General features: G+C 35.1%; 2 protein-coding genes across 4 annotated transcripts in view; both read right to left on the bottom strand.

Moving 5' to 3' along the window:
* dym (dymeclin) overlaps nucleotides 1-11,539 on the bottom strand; it is a 47,365-nt gene extending 35,826 nt beyond the window's left edge. The window contains exons 1-8 of one of the 3 annotated variants that reach the window (XM_005798624.3): nucleotides 11,323-11,539; nucleotides 8,965-9,171; nucleotides 7,033-7,085; nucleotides 6,801-6,894; nucleotides 5,997-6,133; nucleotides 5,620-5,689; nucleotides 3,398-3,523; nucleotides 2,305-2,444 (exon numbers count right to left, since the gene is read on the bottom strand). In XM_005798624.3, the coding sequence (XP_005798681.1) occupies nucleotides 2,305-2,444; nucleotides 3,398-3,523; nucleotides 5,620-5,689; nucleotides 5,997-6,133; nucleotides 6,801-6,894; nucleotides 7,033-7,085; nucleotides 8,965-9,104 (760 nt within the window). In that variant the 5' untranslated portion in view covers nucleotides 9,105-9,171; nucleotides 11,323-11,539. Of the gene's footprint in view, nucleotides 1-2,304; nucleotides 2,445-3,397; nucleotides 3,524-5,619; nucleotides 5,693-5,996; nucleotides 6,134-6,800; nucleotides 6,895-7,032; nucleotides 7,086-8,964; nucleotides 9,172-10,801; nucleotides 10,888-11,322 lie in introns of those variants that run through there. The other 2 variants (XM_023338678.1, XM_023338679.1) reach the window with 2 other exon arrangements.
* Nucleotides 11,540-12,644: 1,105 nt separating this feature from the next.
* On the bottom strand, nucleotides 12,645-15,348 carry c8h18orf32 (chromosome 8 C18orf32 homolog). Its single transcript, XM_005798625.3, has 3 exons — nucleotides 15,205-15,348; nucleotides 13,590-13,788; nucleotides 12,645-13,496 (listed from the first exon to the last, which is right to left on the bottom strand). Exons 2-3 carry the CDS (start codon nucleotides 13,764-13,766, stop codon nucleotides 13,431-13,433), a joined length of 243 nt encoding a protein of 80 aa, XP_005798682.1. The 5' UTR covers nucleotides 13,767-13,788; nucleotides 15,205-15,348; the 3' UTR covers nucleotides 12,645-13,430.
* Between the last annotated feature and the right edge of the window lie 8 nt (nucleotides 15,349-15,356).

Raw genomic sequence — 15,356 nt, forward strand, 5'->3', positions numbered from 1 at the left:
GCTGATAAACTCTTTTGGATATCAGATATTTAAATGCAAAAAAACACTTGTTAAAGAGAAAAACAAAATCCAAACACATCTCATCAATCCACAGTCTTATAATAGATGCCAAACAAATCAAATCTTAACACAATGACATCCGGACAAAAAAATCTTAATGATATTTTAAAATATGATCCGATTGACAAATGACACACACAGTCAATATAAGAACTGTGATTTTGTGGCTCTGTTATGAACTATTCTTTTAGAGGGAAAATGGCTACAGCGCTTCATAAACATTTCGCATGGAGTTTGATCAGAAATGACACTGATGTTTTCGATAGTGTATTTGTAATTCTGTGAAAACCTTCTCACACACTTTACTGGCATTGCACTTTAGACAGTAATGCGGGACATTTGACTCATCTTTTTGTGTCTAGACTGAAATATCTGAGAGATTTCCAAGACACTGACGTTTCTGCCTTTCAGCAAGAAGCAACAAACACACTCCATCAACAGTACTGATGGATTCCTTTAGAATTAAGTGCAGACATTCAAAACCAACCAAAAGATGAAGTGTAAGAACCCTTTGTATTGCTCAAGGCTTTTAGTCTCAAATGATATTTCGAATTAAAAAAAAAAAAAAAAGATACATCTTGGTTATGCTTTTGGTTTTATTTCTTAGTACCACTGATAAGGATGTCAGTGATAAAAAAAAGTGAAATTAATGTTTAAAAATTCCGAGTTGTCATTAGGGTTCAAGGATCTCTTTGTACATGCTAAGAGGCATGAAGAAAACCTTATAAAAGAAAAAAATATTACATTTTTATTACATTTTTTGGTATAGCACAGTTTTTTCAAATAATTTCTATTGATTATTTATGTACATAAAAATTAAGCCCAGAATTATTCAAAAACCCTGGCAAGTGTAGATATAAAGTAGTCTTTTGCATTTATAACACGTTTCTTCGGAATAGCAGAAATGTTAACATTTTCTAACTCTCGACCTGAATCAGAGGAGAAAGCTAAAAATTTGGGTAATGGCAAAGAGGCCTTTCAGTCTAAAAACCTTGGAGATCTTCAACAAAGGTAAATCATCACAAAACAAGCAGAAACATGCCTCATTATATCAAGAAAAGAATTAGAAAAAATCTCCATCTCTAGATCTGCAAAGCTAGTGGAAGAGTACCACAAAGACTTTCAGCTGTGATGACAGCAAAAATAACAAACATGCCACACCTTTTAGATAGTAATTTGGAAAGGGGAAAAAGATCCACTTGCATCCAAAATAAATAAAAATCATCATATAAAATCCCCCCCAAAAAAGCCCTTCGTGCCGCCTTCATAAGTAGTATTTTTACACTGCAAAAACATACAACAGTGATTCATTATAATCACATAGGAAAACATCCATTTGTTGTAGATTTTCCACATCTCCTGATGCTTTTAATCATTTGACACAGAGAAAGAAAACAAGTGTTCTTTCTGAGCTTTAGGCATAAAAGAGTTTGTGTCTTTGTCGGCCCCTGTGTGTGTGCATAAGGGAGGCGTCTGCAGACAGACAGGCTCTAGGGGATTACAGAACAGGACAGGGGACCATAACTCATCAAGCCGATCAACTGGCCACAGACAGACAGGCTGGGCTGAATGGTGATTGCTCACTGATAGGAATCTGCAACCAACAACCAACAAAGAGCATATATCCGTGGGGGAAACCCTGCCCTATTCTCACATTCAAACAAACATTCAATACACACACACAGACCTTTCCAAGCAGGCCGAAATACTCAAACTATGCTTATTCTTGACGCATCACTCTCATCCACATAAATCAGATTTCTCTGACTCTTTGATTACAAGCAGAAATAAGAACTCAATTTAATTTACACTACAGCTTTGCCTTAGCAAATTAACAATTAATGCCAGATATGTGATTATGCTTATGAAAGTACCCAGCATGTGACCCCAATGTCTTCTTGGAACATGTCTTAGGCCTGCAGGAGCCAAAAACTAATTTACAAGAAACAGCTTGAAAAGGGGGAAAAAAAACATAATTAAATTGACTAATTATTATTTTCATTTTTAGGTCATAGACCACAGATTTAGAGGGAGAACAAAACTAAGACTACCAGAAAAAAAATTGCAATAAAAAAACTCAATGATAAGATCTAAATTGAAACCTTGCATTATTTAAAAATAGTTACATTATCAGTCTAAAACCTTATTCCTTTGTAAACCTGGATATGAACCAAGTTATGAATGAAAAAATGCCTCAACTGTTTTGTTTCAGGGCACTTCTATTATTTAAGACTGTGTACATACTTGCCACCCCAGATGCCAGCCCATAAAGAAGGCCGCCTTCAGCTTTCGGCTCAAAGATGTGGGCTGTAGGAGGAGGACACTTCTCCTGCCTGATGAAGTTATAAAGCAAGGTCTTCACCAGTCGACTAGTCAGCTCCAAACTATGGGAACGAGAAGAAAACAGGTCAAATCAGTAATCTGTCATGTTGCATTTTAACCAATAAAATGCAAAATTTTCTAAAGATGTTGCATCATCTAACAATGGAAATACAAACCTCAGGGTATGTCTATACCAGCCTGAGAATACATTTTTGAGTTTTCAAGTCTTTTGACAAATTCTCTTAAATTTTGGTCTGGATTTTGACTTGACCTTTGGGCAGGTAAAATTACCCAGAGGTGACTGATTACCAAGTGTTAATTAGGTGACGTCTGAAAGTAATTGACTGCAATGGATTTTATTTAGGGACATTAAATGTAATGTGGCTAATTACAGTATATGTGTAAGTCAGGCTGTTTAGATTTCCATTTGCAAAGTCAAGTTTAATTTTCATTTCTGCTTTGGGTTCTATTCTTTTGTCCTTCACATCAAATTCCAGTAAAATAAATAAAAGTTTGTGTTTAATAAAGGTCAAGAAACATGAACACCTTAACTATGAATTACAATAATTACATCCTTCTTAAGCAGCTGGCAAGGGTCCAACTTCCTCAGCACATAAGAATTTTAAAAAAAAATCCGAAAATAAATTATATCTTTCAGAAAATGTCTAGTTGTCCCAATAAATGTTATTTTTGGACCATGTGTCTAGAGCTTTAAATATTGCTTTTTGTGTATAACAAATCTACTGAGTCCCAGGGTTTCTAGCTATTTCCAAGTACAAGACAGTTTTAACACTATTTGTTCGTACATTGATTGTGCTGCATGATCAATTTAGAGGAATCTAAAACGATTATGCAATGCAATATAGAAGAGCATACAGACTATAGGCCACACGCCTCCTCCAGACCCAAAACAGAAACTCTTTTTATAATCAGTTTCATTAAACCTTTGCATAAACTTTGGGTTCAGAGTCAAGTTAACAATACTTTACAGTAAAACAATGAATGCACTTCTCACCATCGTCCCTTCATGATGTGCTGGTATATTAATCCATCTCGGAGGATGTCTTTGTGGAAGAGTTGATAGGAGAAGAATATCAGTAACGTTGTCACTGCTTCAAACAGAATGCTGTAGGTGATGTCACTGCAGGATTAGGAGCACAGAGTTTCAGGAATGATTACCATTTACAAGATACGCAAAAATCACCCGGTTAATTGAATCATCTGATATTAAGCTTTGCAGACAACAGTCAGCGCTGACACTTGAGTGGTTGATAGGAGACTTAGATTTCTTTTTCAAATCGCTGAGCAAACCATATGTAAACTCCACCTGATCACTATAACACTCTTCAGTACTGAAGTTGCTACTGAAGGAAGAAGAGTGAAATCTATTATCAGTGCCAAAATAAAGTTGGGGAATGCCAAAACCTATTTAAAAGGTAACTGAATGGCTGACAGGACATCTGTTTATGTGTGTTTTACAGAGGTTTCACATAGTTGACAGAGGTGCAAATTGACATGGAGCCTATTTAGGAAGACACCAGCAGACTGAACATCTGAAAGAAAAGTTGCTGTTTTATTATTCTGAGCTTTCAGATCCTGTCAACCACTTAACATGCTACATTTATAAACGTTTGCAAGCCTTTGGGAAATCTCAGAGTTAAGATGAGACTTTACATTCTGAAGGGATATTTGCATTTAGTTGCACCAACTGTGCTACTTATGCTAATCACAAATATTTAAAAAAGTCAATTTAAACTATGATCTCCACATAATTCAACAAAAATGAGCTCTTCACAACCAAACAAGAAAATGATGCTTGCATCCAACAAAAAAATCTGAAATAAGAAAACCATTTCCCTTATTGAATGATATCAAATGAATATAAATAGGAAACTTGTCAAAATTTTAAAAGAAATAAAGTATGTCTTGAACTTAAAGACCTGACAGACTTCTAAATAATCTGCTTGAACAAAATATAGATTTTAAAGCTCAAATTTATGCTTATATGTTCCTGAATTCCACTGCATGATTTTCCATTGATTAAGCAAATAATTTACAGGGAACCTATCAGTAAATGGATAATAACATATTCTTTTTTGTACCAGTCAATAAGCCAGTATTTGATCAACGGCTTCTGCTTGCTCTATATTGGACTGAAAAAAAAGAACCATCCATCTCTCATGTGAAACAATGATACAAAAGGTGCAGAAGTCTGCTGGAGATTTGGAGAGACTACACCAAAAGAATGGCCCGATTCCCAAAGCAGCAGCACGTACGGAGGAAATGGGCCGACAGCCACAAAGTGGCGAAGGGAAGAAAAACAGGGAGCCTTTAAGCTTGAAACAATGAATAATGTTGGAATGCTGAATGCATTTATACAAGAGCCAGGTTTTGATGTCCAAAGACAACTGAAAAAAAAATAATAATAGTGAATAAGGGGCATTGAAAAGAAATGAGTTAGACAGAAGACAATGTCAAAATTGACCCAGTACAGACATGAGATTAGAAAAAAAGTGGACACTGCAGTATTGAGGAAATACCAAATGTCAGCCGGTTTGTGAGAACTGGTTTGACATGGCTAACAAGCCTCTGTGGAGAGCAAAGGGGATGTGTGCAGAGCTGCAGTCTCCCTGTATGTCTTGTAGACTGTCAGTCAAATAATTCACCCATTGATGAGCCACCCACTCAGTGAAATATTCCCTCATTAATTCAGAGAGTTAGTGTGTGCTCTGCCCAGTGGGAGTAAAGGCTGATTTTATTTTTCAAACATTATGTTCTCTTCTCTCCCACTCACTGGAAACGTTCATGAACTTTCATTTCAAGCCTTTTCGCTGCACCTCTACATCACTTTCTCTTTGCCTTCAGATGTTTCTCACACATAATTTCCTTTTTTTTATTTCACAATTTATTTTGTTCCCAGCTTTTACCTCTAGCTTGCTGGTGCAGCTAGAGGTAAAAACAACAACGGTTTTTCTTTTTCTTAGGCTATAAGAAGTGAAAGATCAAGGATGGGACTAAAGACAAATTAGTGACAAAAAGAACTATTACTAGTTTAAAGAGAAATTTTCAAAATACTTCTGTAGTCACACGTCAAACTTACCATTAATAGTTACAAACCTTTTAATGGTAATTATCAAAAAGGGCACTTTTGATAAGAGCACTAGAGGATATTGCCATTCATAATACAGACGCATGTTTCTCCGACACTCATATCCTCACATGCTCGGATATACTTACAGCAGGGGCACTTCAACAATCAGGTGAACGAGATTCAACAACAGCTCCTCCAAGAGGTCCTCACTCCCAGCTTCTAAAACAATAATTTCTAATTAAATAACTACTTAGATCAAACCACCATACAAAGCAATGGAGGGAACACATGCACATCTGAGTTTTTATTCAACATAATTCCTTGTGAACACAATTCCCTTTGTTTAAGTGCAACTGAATGTAAAAAATATTCACAGTTATGTTATCGATTCATAAATCAATACATTTTTTGATTCACAATCACTGCTTTCCTTAGATTGTTGTAATAATATAGCTTAAACTAATACTTTAAGCTATTTTAGATCGTTATCTCAATATTTACAGCTCAGTCTGATGGAGCTCACCTCCACAGGAGCCTGGCGCCCTCTCCTGGAAGGAGAACTGTTGCTGCAGCTCCTCCTCGCTCATCTCTCTGATGAAAACCTTCACCAGGCAGCGAATCATGAACAGTGCATTATGTGCCTGCCAGATGAATAATTGACTGTGGCAGAAAGACAAAACAGAAACAAATCACAATATTTTGCAGTTTATTTTATCCATATATTTATTTAACACTTAAGTTTAAGCAAAGAAATTTTGTATCAGGATGAGGAAAAAAGCAACAGGAGTGAAATGAGCAAGAATCACCAGACGGTTCATGAGTCTGTTTGCCCTGGTTCTAATGGGCCTGTAGCGCCTGCTAGAGGGCAGCAGGAAAAACAGGTGGTATGTGGGATAAAATGATTAACACAAAGTTTATTTCAACAAAGTTGATCATTCAAAACACAGATGTTGCTGTATGAAACATAGACAATGTAAAATGTAAAAGGAGTGGAACAGAAATTATCCAATAGATAGACTGAAACTGTTACAGTCCACAATTTACGTTTGCTTCAAAATGAATTTGAGGAAGTGGCAGAATGACAAACATAATAAAAAGCTTAAGCTTTAAGTTACCTTGAGGTTTAAATTACTTAGGCACCAATAATCTGTGGATTATCGGTGCCTAAAACTTGTGCTTAGTTAGTAACTGTGGAGTTTTTATACACAGAATTAGCATTTCTCTCATAGGAAACAACAACAGTGTTCATATCCCCTGTCATCTTTAATGCAATGAGACAAGTTTGTTTTTTTTGTTTTTTTTTACTCAGACATGCTCTCATACTCACTCCTGGCATTCTGTAGAAATTTTCAGCTCCTTGGTTCTGCCCAGAAAAACTCTCACAAGAGCACCAAAGTTTCCCGTCCTGGGATTGTTTTGAACTGAAGAAGGAAAAAAAAAAAAGATAAAAACCATAAAACAATTAAAAATTGCAGAAGGAGTACACAAAGATAAAATTCATATAAAGTGCTCATTTTCCCAACATAAAAATGCAGCTGTGATGTAAACATCCAACATACTGAGAGTCTTGGCCAGTGGGATGACAGCCTCTTCAAGTAACTTCGAGTCTCCACTGTGAAATTTGAAAATGAAGGAAAAAAAAGATTTTATTAAAGCTACACTCTGTTAGAGCATAATATTTTACAAAGGTTATATTCTGAACCTTTTCTTTCTGAAATAAGTAGCTGATAAGTCACATTTAAAAAGATGATGTTTTGCATTTCCCCGTCTGAGTGTAAAACATTGTTTTGGTTACTCCATGATGCTGCATATGTAAATCTAAAAGGTTTTCATATATATCTAGCCTATTGCCTTCAAAGAGAAGATGCAGCAGGGCCCACTACAGGAGAAAATTAATTTCTTCAACCATTCACCCAGCCGAAGGCTAAGATGCAACAAAAAAAAAAAAAAAAAACTTTACAGGAATCTTAAGGATCCCCAAGACTTTTGGAAAAATATTCTCTGGACTGATGAGGGCAAATTTGAACTTTTTGGAAGTTGCTCCAAAAGTTACACTTTACATGAAGAACGCTGTGCCCAAGTCAAACATACGAGTGTCAATGTGATGGTTCGGGATTGTTTTGTTGTTACAGGACCTAGATGTCATACTCAATGTAAGCCTGCAGTTTAATTTATGCCAGAAGAGAAGTGACCAGCTATCAGTTTCTGACCTAAAGCTAAAACACTCTTGAGTCATGCAGCTCGACTATGATCCAAAGCAGACTCCAGCAAGTCCAATTCTGAACCCCACAATTTGGGTGAATAAAAACAAGTATTCAATAAGAATGTGCCAAAGTATTCCACATAGCCCCAGATTTGTTTGCATTGTTTATCTTTTCTATAATAAATTACATCATCAGCTGAAAACTGTTATTTACATCTTCTCAGGTTATCTTTGTCTAATTCTTAACATTTGTTTGAGCATTCAAAATATTTAGGTGTTGCTAAAACATAAAAACCAAATAAATCTGAAAAGGCTTAGATATTGTATGAGTGACAACACTAAATAAATAAACAAATTCAGGCAATATGCAATTTTCTAAGAATGCCAATTTATTCCTATAGACATCATTTCACTTTGACGTAATATTCAGGACACTAAGCAACCTAAATGAACTAAATGGATCAAGGTTGATCCATGTAGGATTATCCTAAAAGACTTAAGGAATCTGTTACCAACAGTTTGCTACAACAGATCACAGCTGATTTACCCTCATTCTGTCTCAAGTACATCCTGTGAATTCACCCATACACCTGAAAGAGAACCACTCCACCGAATGACAAAAAAAAATCCTAAAACGGATTAACATACAACTATGTATATACAGAAACAAAGTTAGCTGGCAAACACAAACAGGAATGCATGTCTCGTTTTCATTCACTTTTTAACAAGGGGTCTGCATGTTAACAGTTAACAAAAATCAGAAGCTTATCAGAAACCCAGTCATCACTCGGTCGAGCTCTGCACACATTTTGCATCAAAGCTTACAAAACATCCTGGGTACAAATTTGAAGGACTTTGCCAATGTATTCCAAAAGCATGCAAAGGAATTAAATAAATATTTGTTCCATAGCTAAAACATTGTTAATTTTTTTATACTAAACCATTATGCAAGTAAAATTACAAAGTATTTTTGAATAAGTTCACAAGTTAGAAAGATGTGTTCATGTCACTATGACAAAGATTAACTACTTCCTTTTCTAGACAGGAAAACATGTACACTTAACACTGACTTTATGTTATTCTCACCACCAGCTTACTGGGAAGAAATTAGTGTCAAAATTGTAAATACACAACTTTTTAGTGAATAAAAAAACAACAAACTAGAAATTGTAAAAACTGCTCCATTGCTTTTCAGCAGTACACAAACAGAAATGGCAAAGAGAAAGACAGAACATTTTCAACACGATTTTTAAAATACTCAGAATGTTTCTTTGTTTCTGTTTTTTACCTGTTTGTAGGGCTGATAAAGGTGAAGGAGATGAGCTGATTCCAAAAGGGGTCGTTTTCAGATATGGTCTCTGTGCCCACCAGGGCCTTCAGGCTGGTGTTTTCGGACAGGTCAGTAACCTGGCTGGTGTTCGCTCCCATATTTCCTGGCTTCTTTCAGCCACACCTGCCGATCTTCAGTCCTTATTTTCTGGGCATGAGCCAAATGCTATAACAAATGATGATATTAATTTCCGATGTGAAAAGTAATTAAGAAAATGCATCCATTTAGGCCATTTGTTCTTTAATTCCAGTTTACACATTTTAATTACATTTTACAAACTGATTATACTTTGAATGAACCATTAACTTCACCTATATGTACTTAATATTCAAATATATGAAAAAAGAAAACCATTTATATTTGACCTTTCCCAGTCTGTAATATACAGACCAAAGGTTTTCCCTTTTGATGCCTTACTTAAAACTGCTGATGTAGCATTAGCTTACTTCCCAAGACTCGCAGGCAAATGTGAATAAATTAGTTACCAGTATCAAGCTGCACATGCATACAGTTATAATACAATAAATTATTTTGGGCTTTAAATTAGAGCTTTGGGAGTCGTTCCTTTCCACTGTTGCCACATACTTTGTAAATCAATAGCCAAATCAGTTTATAATTCTGTGCTAAATATGCGCATTTAAATACAAGAAAAGTTTTTACCAACCATTCATAACTTGGCATTACCTGCATCGTATTCTACTCATCAATGTATTTCTCTGGTCAGCGAGACAACAGATAATGAACTGGTGTCTCTTCTCTGCTACAAACTGCAGACTCATTCTGCTGAACGTCTTTTCCTCTGTCATACAACTGGTTCTGCAATCCTGCATTGCTCAACATAACTCATAGTGTTTAGAAGTTTGTGATGACCAGAGGAGCGCCATTTGTCAGTTGACTTAAATCCATTTCCTGTTGGTGTTAGCTACTAGTTCACAGAATGAGAAGATGCAGTGCTGGGCAATAAAATGAAACTATTTTGATAATTTAATGAGAAACAGAAAACATCAAAAAGAATGATAAGGTTAGGCCTTAAAATTCAAAAAGACAGATAGAAAATGTGGCCTAACAGGTAAGTCCATGGGACCACCATTATTTAAGCATTTTAACAAGATAAAGAAGAGACTGCAGACATCAGCAAGAACTTGATTTGCTTCATTTTCTGGTGGTACTCAGACATATTCACACTTCAAATTTATGCATCAATATGTTTCTTATAGAGAAGGTGTCAATATTAATCTGTACAATTCAACAATTCTGAAAGGAACTTGGTGTATAGTTTGTGATAATCTTTCAAAATAAATGCATCAGTTATTGTTTAATTAATTAATATGTATTTGTTCTTTAAATTTATATTGAAACAGAACATTTGCCAGAAACTGAACTTTTAATTTGAGACCGTATTGTGATCATTATCAAAAGATTCTACAAAGAAATCAATATAGAGAAAATGTTTATGCATTAGAAATCCATGAAAAAATAATATCTTACCAACTGATGCTGACTGAGCACTGAAATTATATTGCATTGAATTTAGTAATAGTCAGAATGGAATATGTGTTTGCATTCAACTCTACAACTGGACTGTAAGAAAACAGCATATTAACTTACTTCATACAATCTGTAAAGTAACTTGGAGGACAGAAATCGCAACACACTGGTATTGCAATCACAACTGTGATTAACATTCACTGAACAAGAAGACAAAACATAATTGGACTACATTTATCTAAACAGCCAAGTCATCACTTTATAAATACCAAAAGCTACAATCGCTCAAAAATCTGTATGTACTCACTGCAAATGTCCAAATCCTCTTTTTTTCGGTTTACTATGCAAACACCTCAGAGCAGCAGGTCATTTAGTCACTGAAGACACCCAACAGGATAGCGTCTTATCAACCAGGACATTGAGTTGTCTTTTAATAACACGCCTTTAGCAAACAGGTGCAGTGCATCATATGTACATAGCAGTGCTCAGTCACCGCAGTAAACTAAAAACAGACATTGCAAGTAGCTACATCAATACATATAGTGGCAAATGTGAAGTTTGCAACGTATTCAAGCGTCATTTCTGTTCACACATATGAGTGAGTCTGGTTAATGGTAGCAATTTTCTGGCTTTAACTGAAGAAATTGAGGAGTGCCTCAACATCTCTGACGCTAAACGAAGGAAACTGGTGTCAGAACAGCACCGAGAGAGACACGCCAGGGTTAGTTTATGATTGATGAGGACATTTTACAGCTAGTTGGTGAATTATTATTGAGGAGAAAGCTAACGTTCACTGGTTGTTTGCAATCAGCTGACAGCTCAGCTTACCTGTCACAAAAGCTTCTCGCAGTTTCTTTGTTTCCTCTTGGCTTCAGCAGCGTTAATGACCAAGAGCTTCTCCGGAAAGAAGCTGTTTTATACCGACTGTTTACCGGGTTTATTTCAAAAGAGGAAAACACTTGAAATTACAAAGTCATTTACACTGCTAGCCTAACTCTACGGACCCCTTTCCTCCATGTTTTCCACGTCGCCACCCATTGCGTAATGACGAAATGTGAGTGATGATCTCTACGTGAGTGACGTCGTCTGTTCGTAAACAGATGCAGGTTTCTGTTCCAACGAGTATTCTGGTTTTAGGATTTAAGCGTGTCAACATTTCTTCGATATAGCATAAACAAATCAATTTCTTTTTTTACGTTTTTAATTTGTTCTAAATGTAATTCAATGCAAAGTGTATATCTATTTTAAAGCTAACTAAGTGATGTCATATGCCTCTTTCTGTCCTAGATATACACCTTAATAGATTCGCAATGCCGTGCAAATATGCAAAACCCCAAATTTATTAACAGAGTCCACTCAAAATTCAATCTTAAGCATTTTTGGCCTTCGCAGATGGTTTTATGGAAGGAAGGAGATTATCTGGTTAGATGACACCATGGTGTAACATTAAGGCCTTCCTGCAAAATGCTGTGTATATAACCCTGAACACAGCGTCCCCACAGTAATAGGCACTAATATCATCTTGCAGAAAGGCTTTTCTTCATTTTCAATCATCTGAAATGATTGAAAATGAATCAATCATTCAGTAGATGTTCACATGCAGCAGAACTTAGAGTGAAAGGCAGTTCTGCAAAGTGACTAATTCAAGAAGGAACAATAGAAATGCAATCTCTACATTTTGATTATAAAAAATGTATATTTTTTATATACATTTTAAAAAATATGTATATTCTGTTTTAATTTTAAAAAATTAAAACAGAATTTGTTTTTGTAAGTGAGACAGTTAATAAATAAAACCGTCTATTTTTCTTTCGTCATGCACTACTTTGGTCTGTCACATACATTCCAATAAGATAGTTTTAAGTTGCACTTTACACATATTTTCATTAAAAGTAATAAATTATGGCAGAAATTAATACCATTATTGCATAGTTGATACATTAGTATAACGATGCAATGCATCAATACAGCAATGATAGATTGTATCACTGGTGTATCAGACATCAATGATACAATAATACATAAGCTTTTTAGTAGACTGAACTGAAACGTTTTCACAATAACATCTTAAAATAGAATATATAATTTTGCAGGAAATGCAATAATTGTGATTTATAATAATGATGTCTAACTGGAGGAAACCAAGCCAGTTGTTGCTTTAATTCATTTTTATTTAAATTCAAATCAAAAAGTACAACTGTACATTTCTTTCTAACTATGAACACAAATGGTTACCAACAAAAGACCTTTACAATCTGGTTCTTCTATGCTTTAAACCACTTGTTCAGAAAATATATTTATCAAAATCTCCTGATTAGCTTTTTTAAAAAAAAAATAATTTGCATCAAATATTGTCATCAAACTGCAATGCTGATTTTTTATTGAATGACAAATCAGCTTTTATTTATTACAACTAGACTGGATTCATATATTATTTGTAAGAAAACCATATGCTCAAAGTATGTTTAAAAGAATGAGTATCTTCCATATAAATAACTTTTTATTTTCTTCACACTTTGAAAATGGACAACCGATTACAGTTAAAAAAAAAAGACGACCAATCTTTAGCCATTTTTATGAGTAGCAGCACTACAACAATCATTTTATTTAAACGAATCTATGCTGTGATGTCTTTGCATCAATTTCTGCAGAAAGGTAGAGTAGTTAAAGTGGCAGGTCAGACTTGAGATAAATATGCATTTATTTGAAAGCTTTCTATCATCCTTAGTTTCATTAAAGTGCTTTAATCTGTTTCATTCAAACAGCAATAAAAAAACAGAATACACAATGAAGTTATCTCAGCCAGAAGAAAGAAAAACTAAAAACAAGCTTTGAATAGCTTTATAGTCACATTATTTGAAAAAAACTGAATGTTTCCTCTAAATGATACTATAGGAATATTTGTAGTCTTTGTTAATGGGAAGTAGTGGCAGCACTCAGTCTGTCTTCTTATCAGCTGCTATAGTAGCTCCATTCGCAGTCACCTCACCGTTGCTTTGGGGCTGAAACAGAAATTTGTTTTTTTAAGTGAGGCAGTTAATAAATATAACACAAGGTTAATTTTACACCTTAAAATAGTACACTAAATGTCTTACCTTGTAAGTCCCATTGCTATTTTCACTGCCTTTCTGATCAGTGTTTGTGTCTGTTACAGCTTTTTTGTTCCAGAACGCTTGAATGAAGGGTGAAATAACAGGGTAGATGATGGGTTCAAGGAACCTCTTATAGACCCACAACAGGACAGGAATCACAATGCAGGGAATGCACACCATGGTTGTGGTTGACACAGGTGGACTAAACAAAGAACCAGAGGAGAAAAGGACAAAAAGTACAAATTACTAACTTGATATTCAATGAAATATTTCACCAATTTAAACTGAGTAAGGTTTAGGTAGTACTATAAATGGACAAGATTGACTTTTTTCACACATCCTCGTGTCTTTGAAGGAGAAAAGTAGAAATGCATCAGTTTCTTTCATATAATAGAAAAAAACATATTATGAATTGAGTTGAAAGGTTAATATCATCTAGTGCAATAACACTCCTGATTTTCTGGCATACATTTACTATGGAGTTGTGCCTCTGCTTTTTAATGGTCTTTACTGATCTAGTTTATACATTTATATAAAACTGTCAGCCTAATTTCAGGAGAGCAAAACTTTTTTTTAAAGGACTTACATTTCTAAGCCTGTAACACAATGACAGATTACAACAATGGGTCATCTTTCATTGTACCGAGAAGATGTTATATATAAGATGCATTTTACTCATACAGTGAGCTCTAGTTTTAAGGCTACATAGTTTTATTAAATGTCATTGTTTCATCTGTAAAGGCAGATCAAATATCCAACAACTCCTCTGTCAGTGGACAACAAAATGAGACAAGTAAGTTACCTTTCTTTAATCAGCATTTTTTTCCCCCACTTCCAATAAAGACATGTAACACGTTTTATGTTAAAAGCCAGTTGGATGACATGCCAAAGCTTTACGATATAATCTATGAAGAAACCTACACTGGTCAAAATGTACTGACAGATTACATGCTGCTTGTTTTCACAGAGCTTAAACACCTTTTTAGAATTCAGTTTTCAGCATATAGTCAAGTCTGTATTTGTTAAATGTCAATGATGAAGGTAAAATTGCAACCAATATGCTTAGATACCTGCTCATCCCTTTAATAGGCAGTGGTTAAGCAGATGAGATAATATCTAAGCCATTACAAGTCATTTTTCAATGTTTTTTGAGAAGTAGTCATTTAGCTTAGGTCCATTTAAAAAGACTTATTCTATACCCCGGTGAAAAAAGTGACCAAGTCCCAATTTAAATGCACTACAATTTATCAGGTTAAATTCAATAAACCGAATTGAGTTCGGCTCAACATAAGATAACACGACTTGGGTCCGTTTGTTACATTACATTTATTTTTTCTTCGTTCACAACAAAAAACTTTAAAGATAACTTATGTAACTGTGCATTGTGTATATAGGATTAATCAGGGGTTTAATAATAAAAATCATAATAGTCCGTTTAACGTAACTCACGCTGGTAAAAAAGTAGCGGAAAAACCTTCATTTTAAACTGTTTGTAGCCATTTTAACCCTAGAAACGTCGCCGGTGGCTAGGCGACGTTAGCTTCCGGGGTTAACGAGAGACATTAAAAGGCTAAAGGCTCCCAAAGATTCCCTCCTAATTAAAAGTAAAAACTCTCACCTGTATAAGTCAAATATTAAAACACGGGTGTTGTCACGTACTGCCGGCGAGGTAAGCGCGAATATCTGTAAATTTGTTGCGACAGAGCGAACTCTCGGGAACGTGATGTTCGAACACCAATCCTACTTCCGTTAGGGGTGGATGACGAAAGC

This window comes from Xiphophorus maculatus, chromosome 8 (assembly GCF_002775205.1).
Source record: "Xiphophorus maculatus strain JP 163 A chromosome 8, X_maculatus-5.0-male, whole genome shotgun sequence".
NCBI lineage: Eukaryota > Metazoa > Chordata > Actinopteri > Cyprinodontiformes > Poeciliidae > Xiphophorus > Xiphophorus maculatus.

What these genes read in the sequence shown, in the direction of transcription:
- c8h18orf32 (XM_005798625.3), bottom strand. Translation starts at nt 13,766, where the DNA reads ATGGTGTGCATTCCCTGCATTGTGATTCCTGTCCTGTTGTGGGTCTAT. An exon ending in ATAGCAATGGGACTTACAAG is followed by an intron (nt 13,497 to 13,589) that starts GTAAGACATTTA and finishes TTTCTGTTTCAG; the next exon opens with CCCCAAAGCAACGGTGAGGT.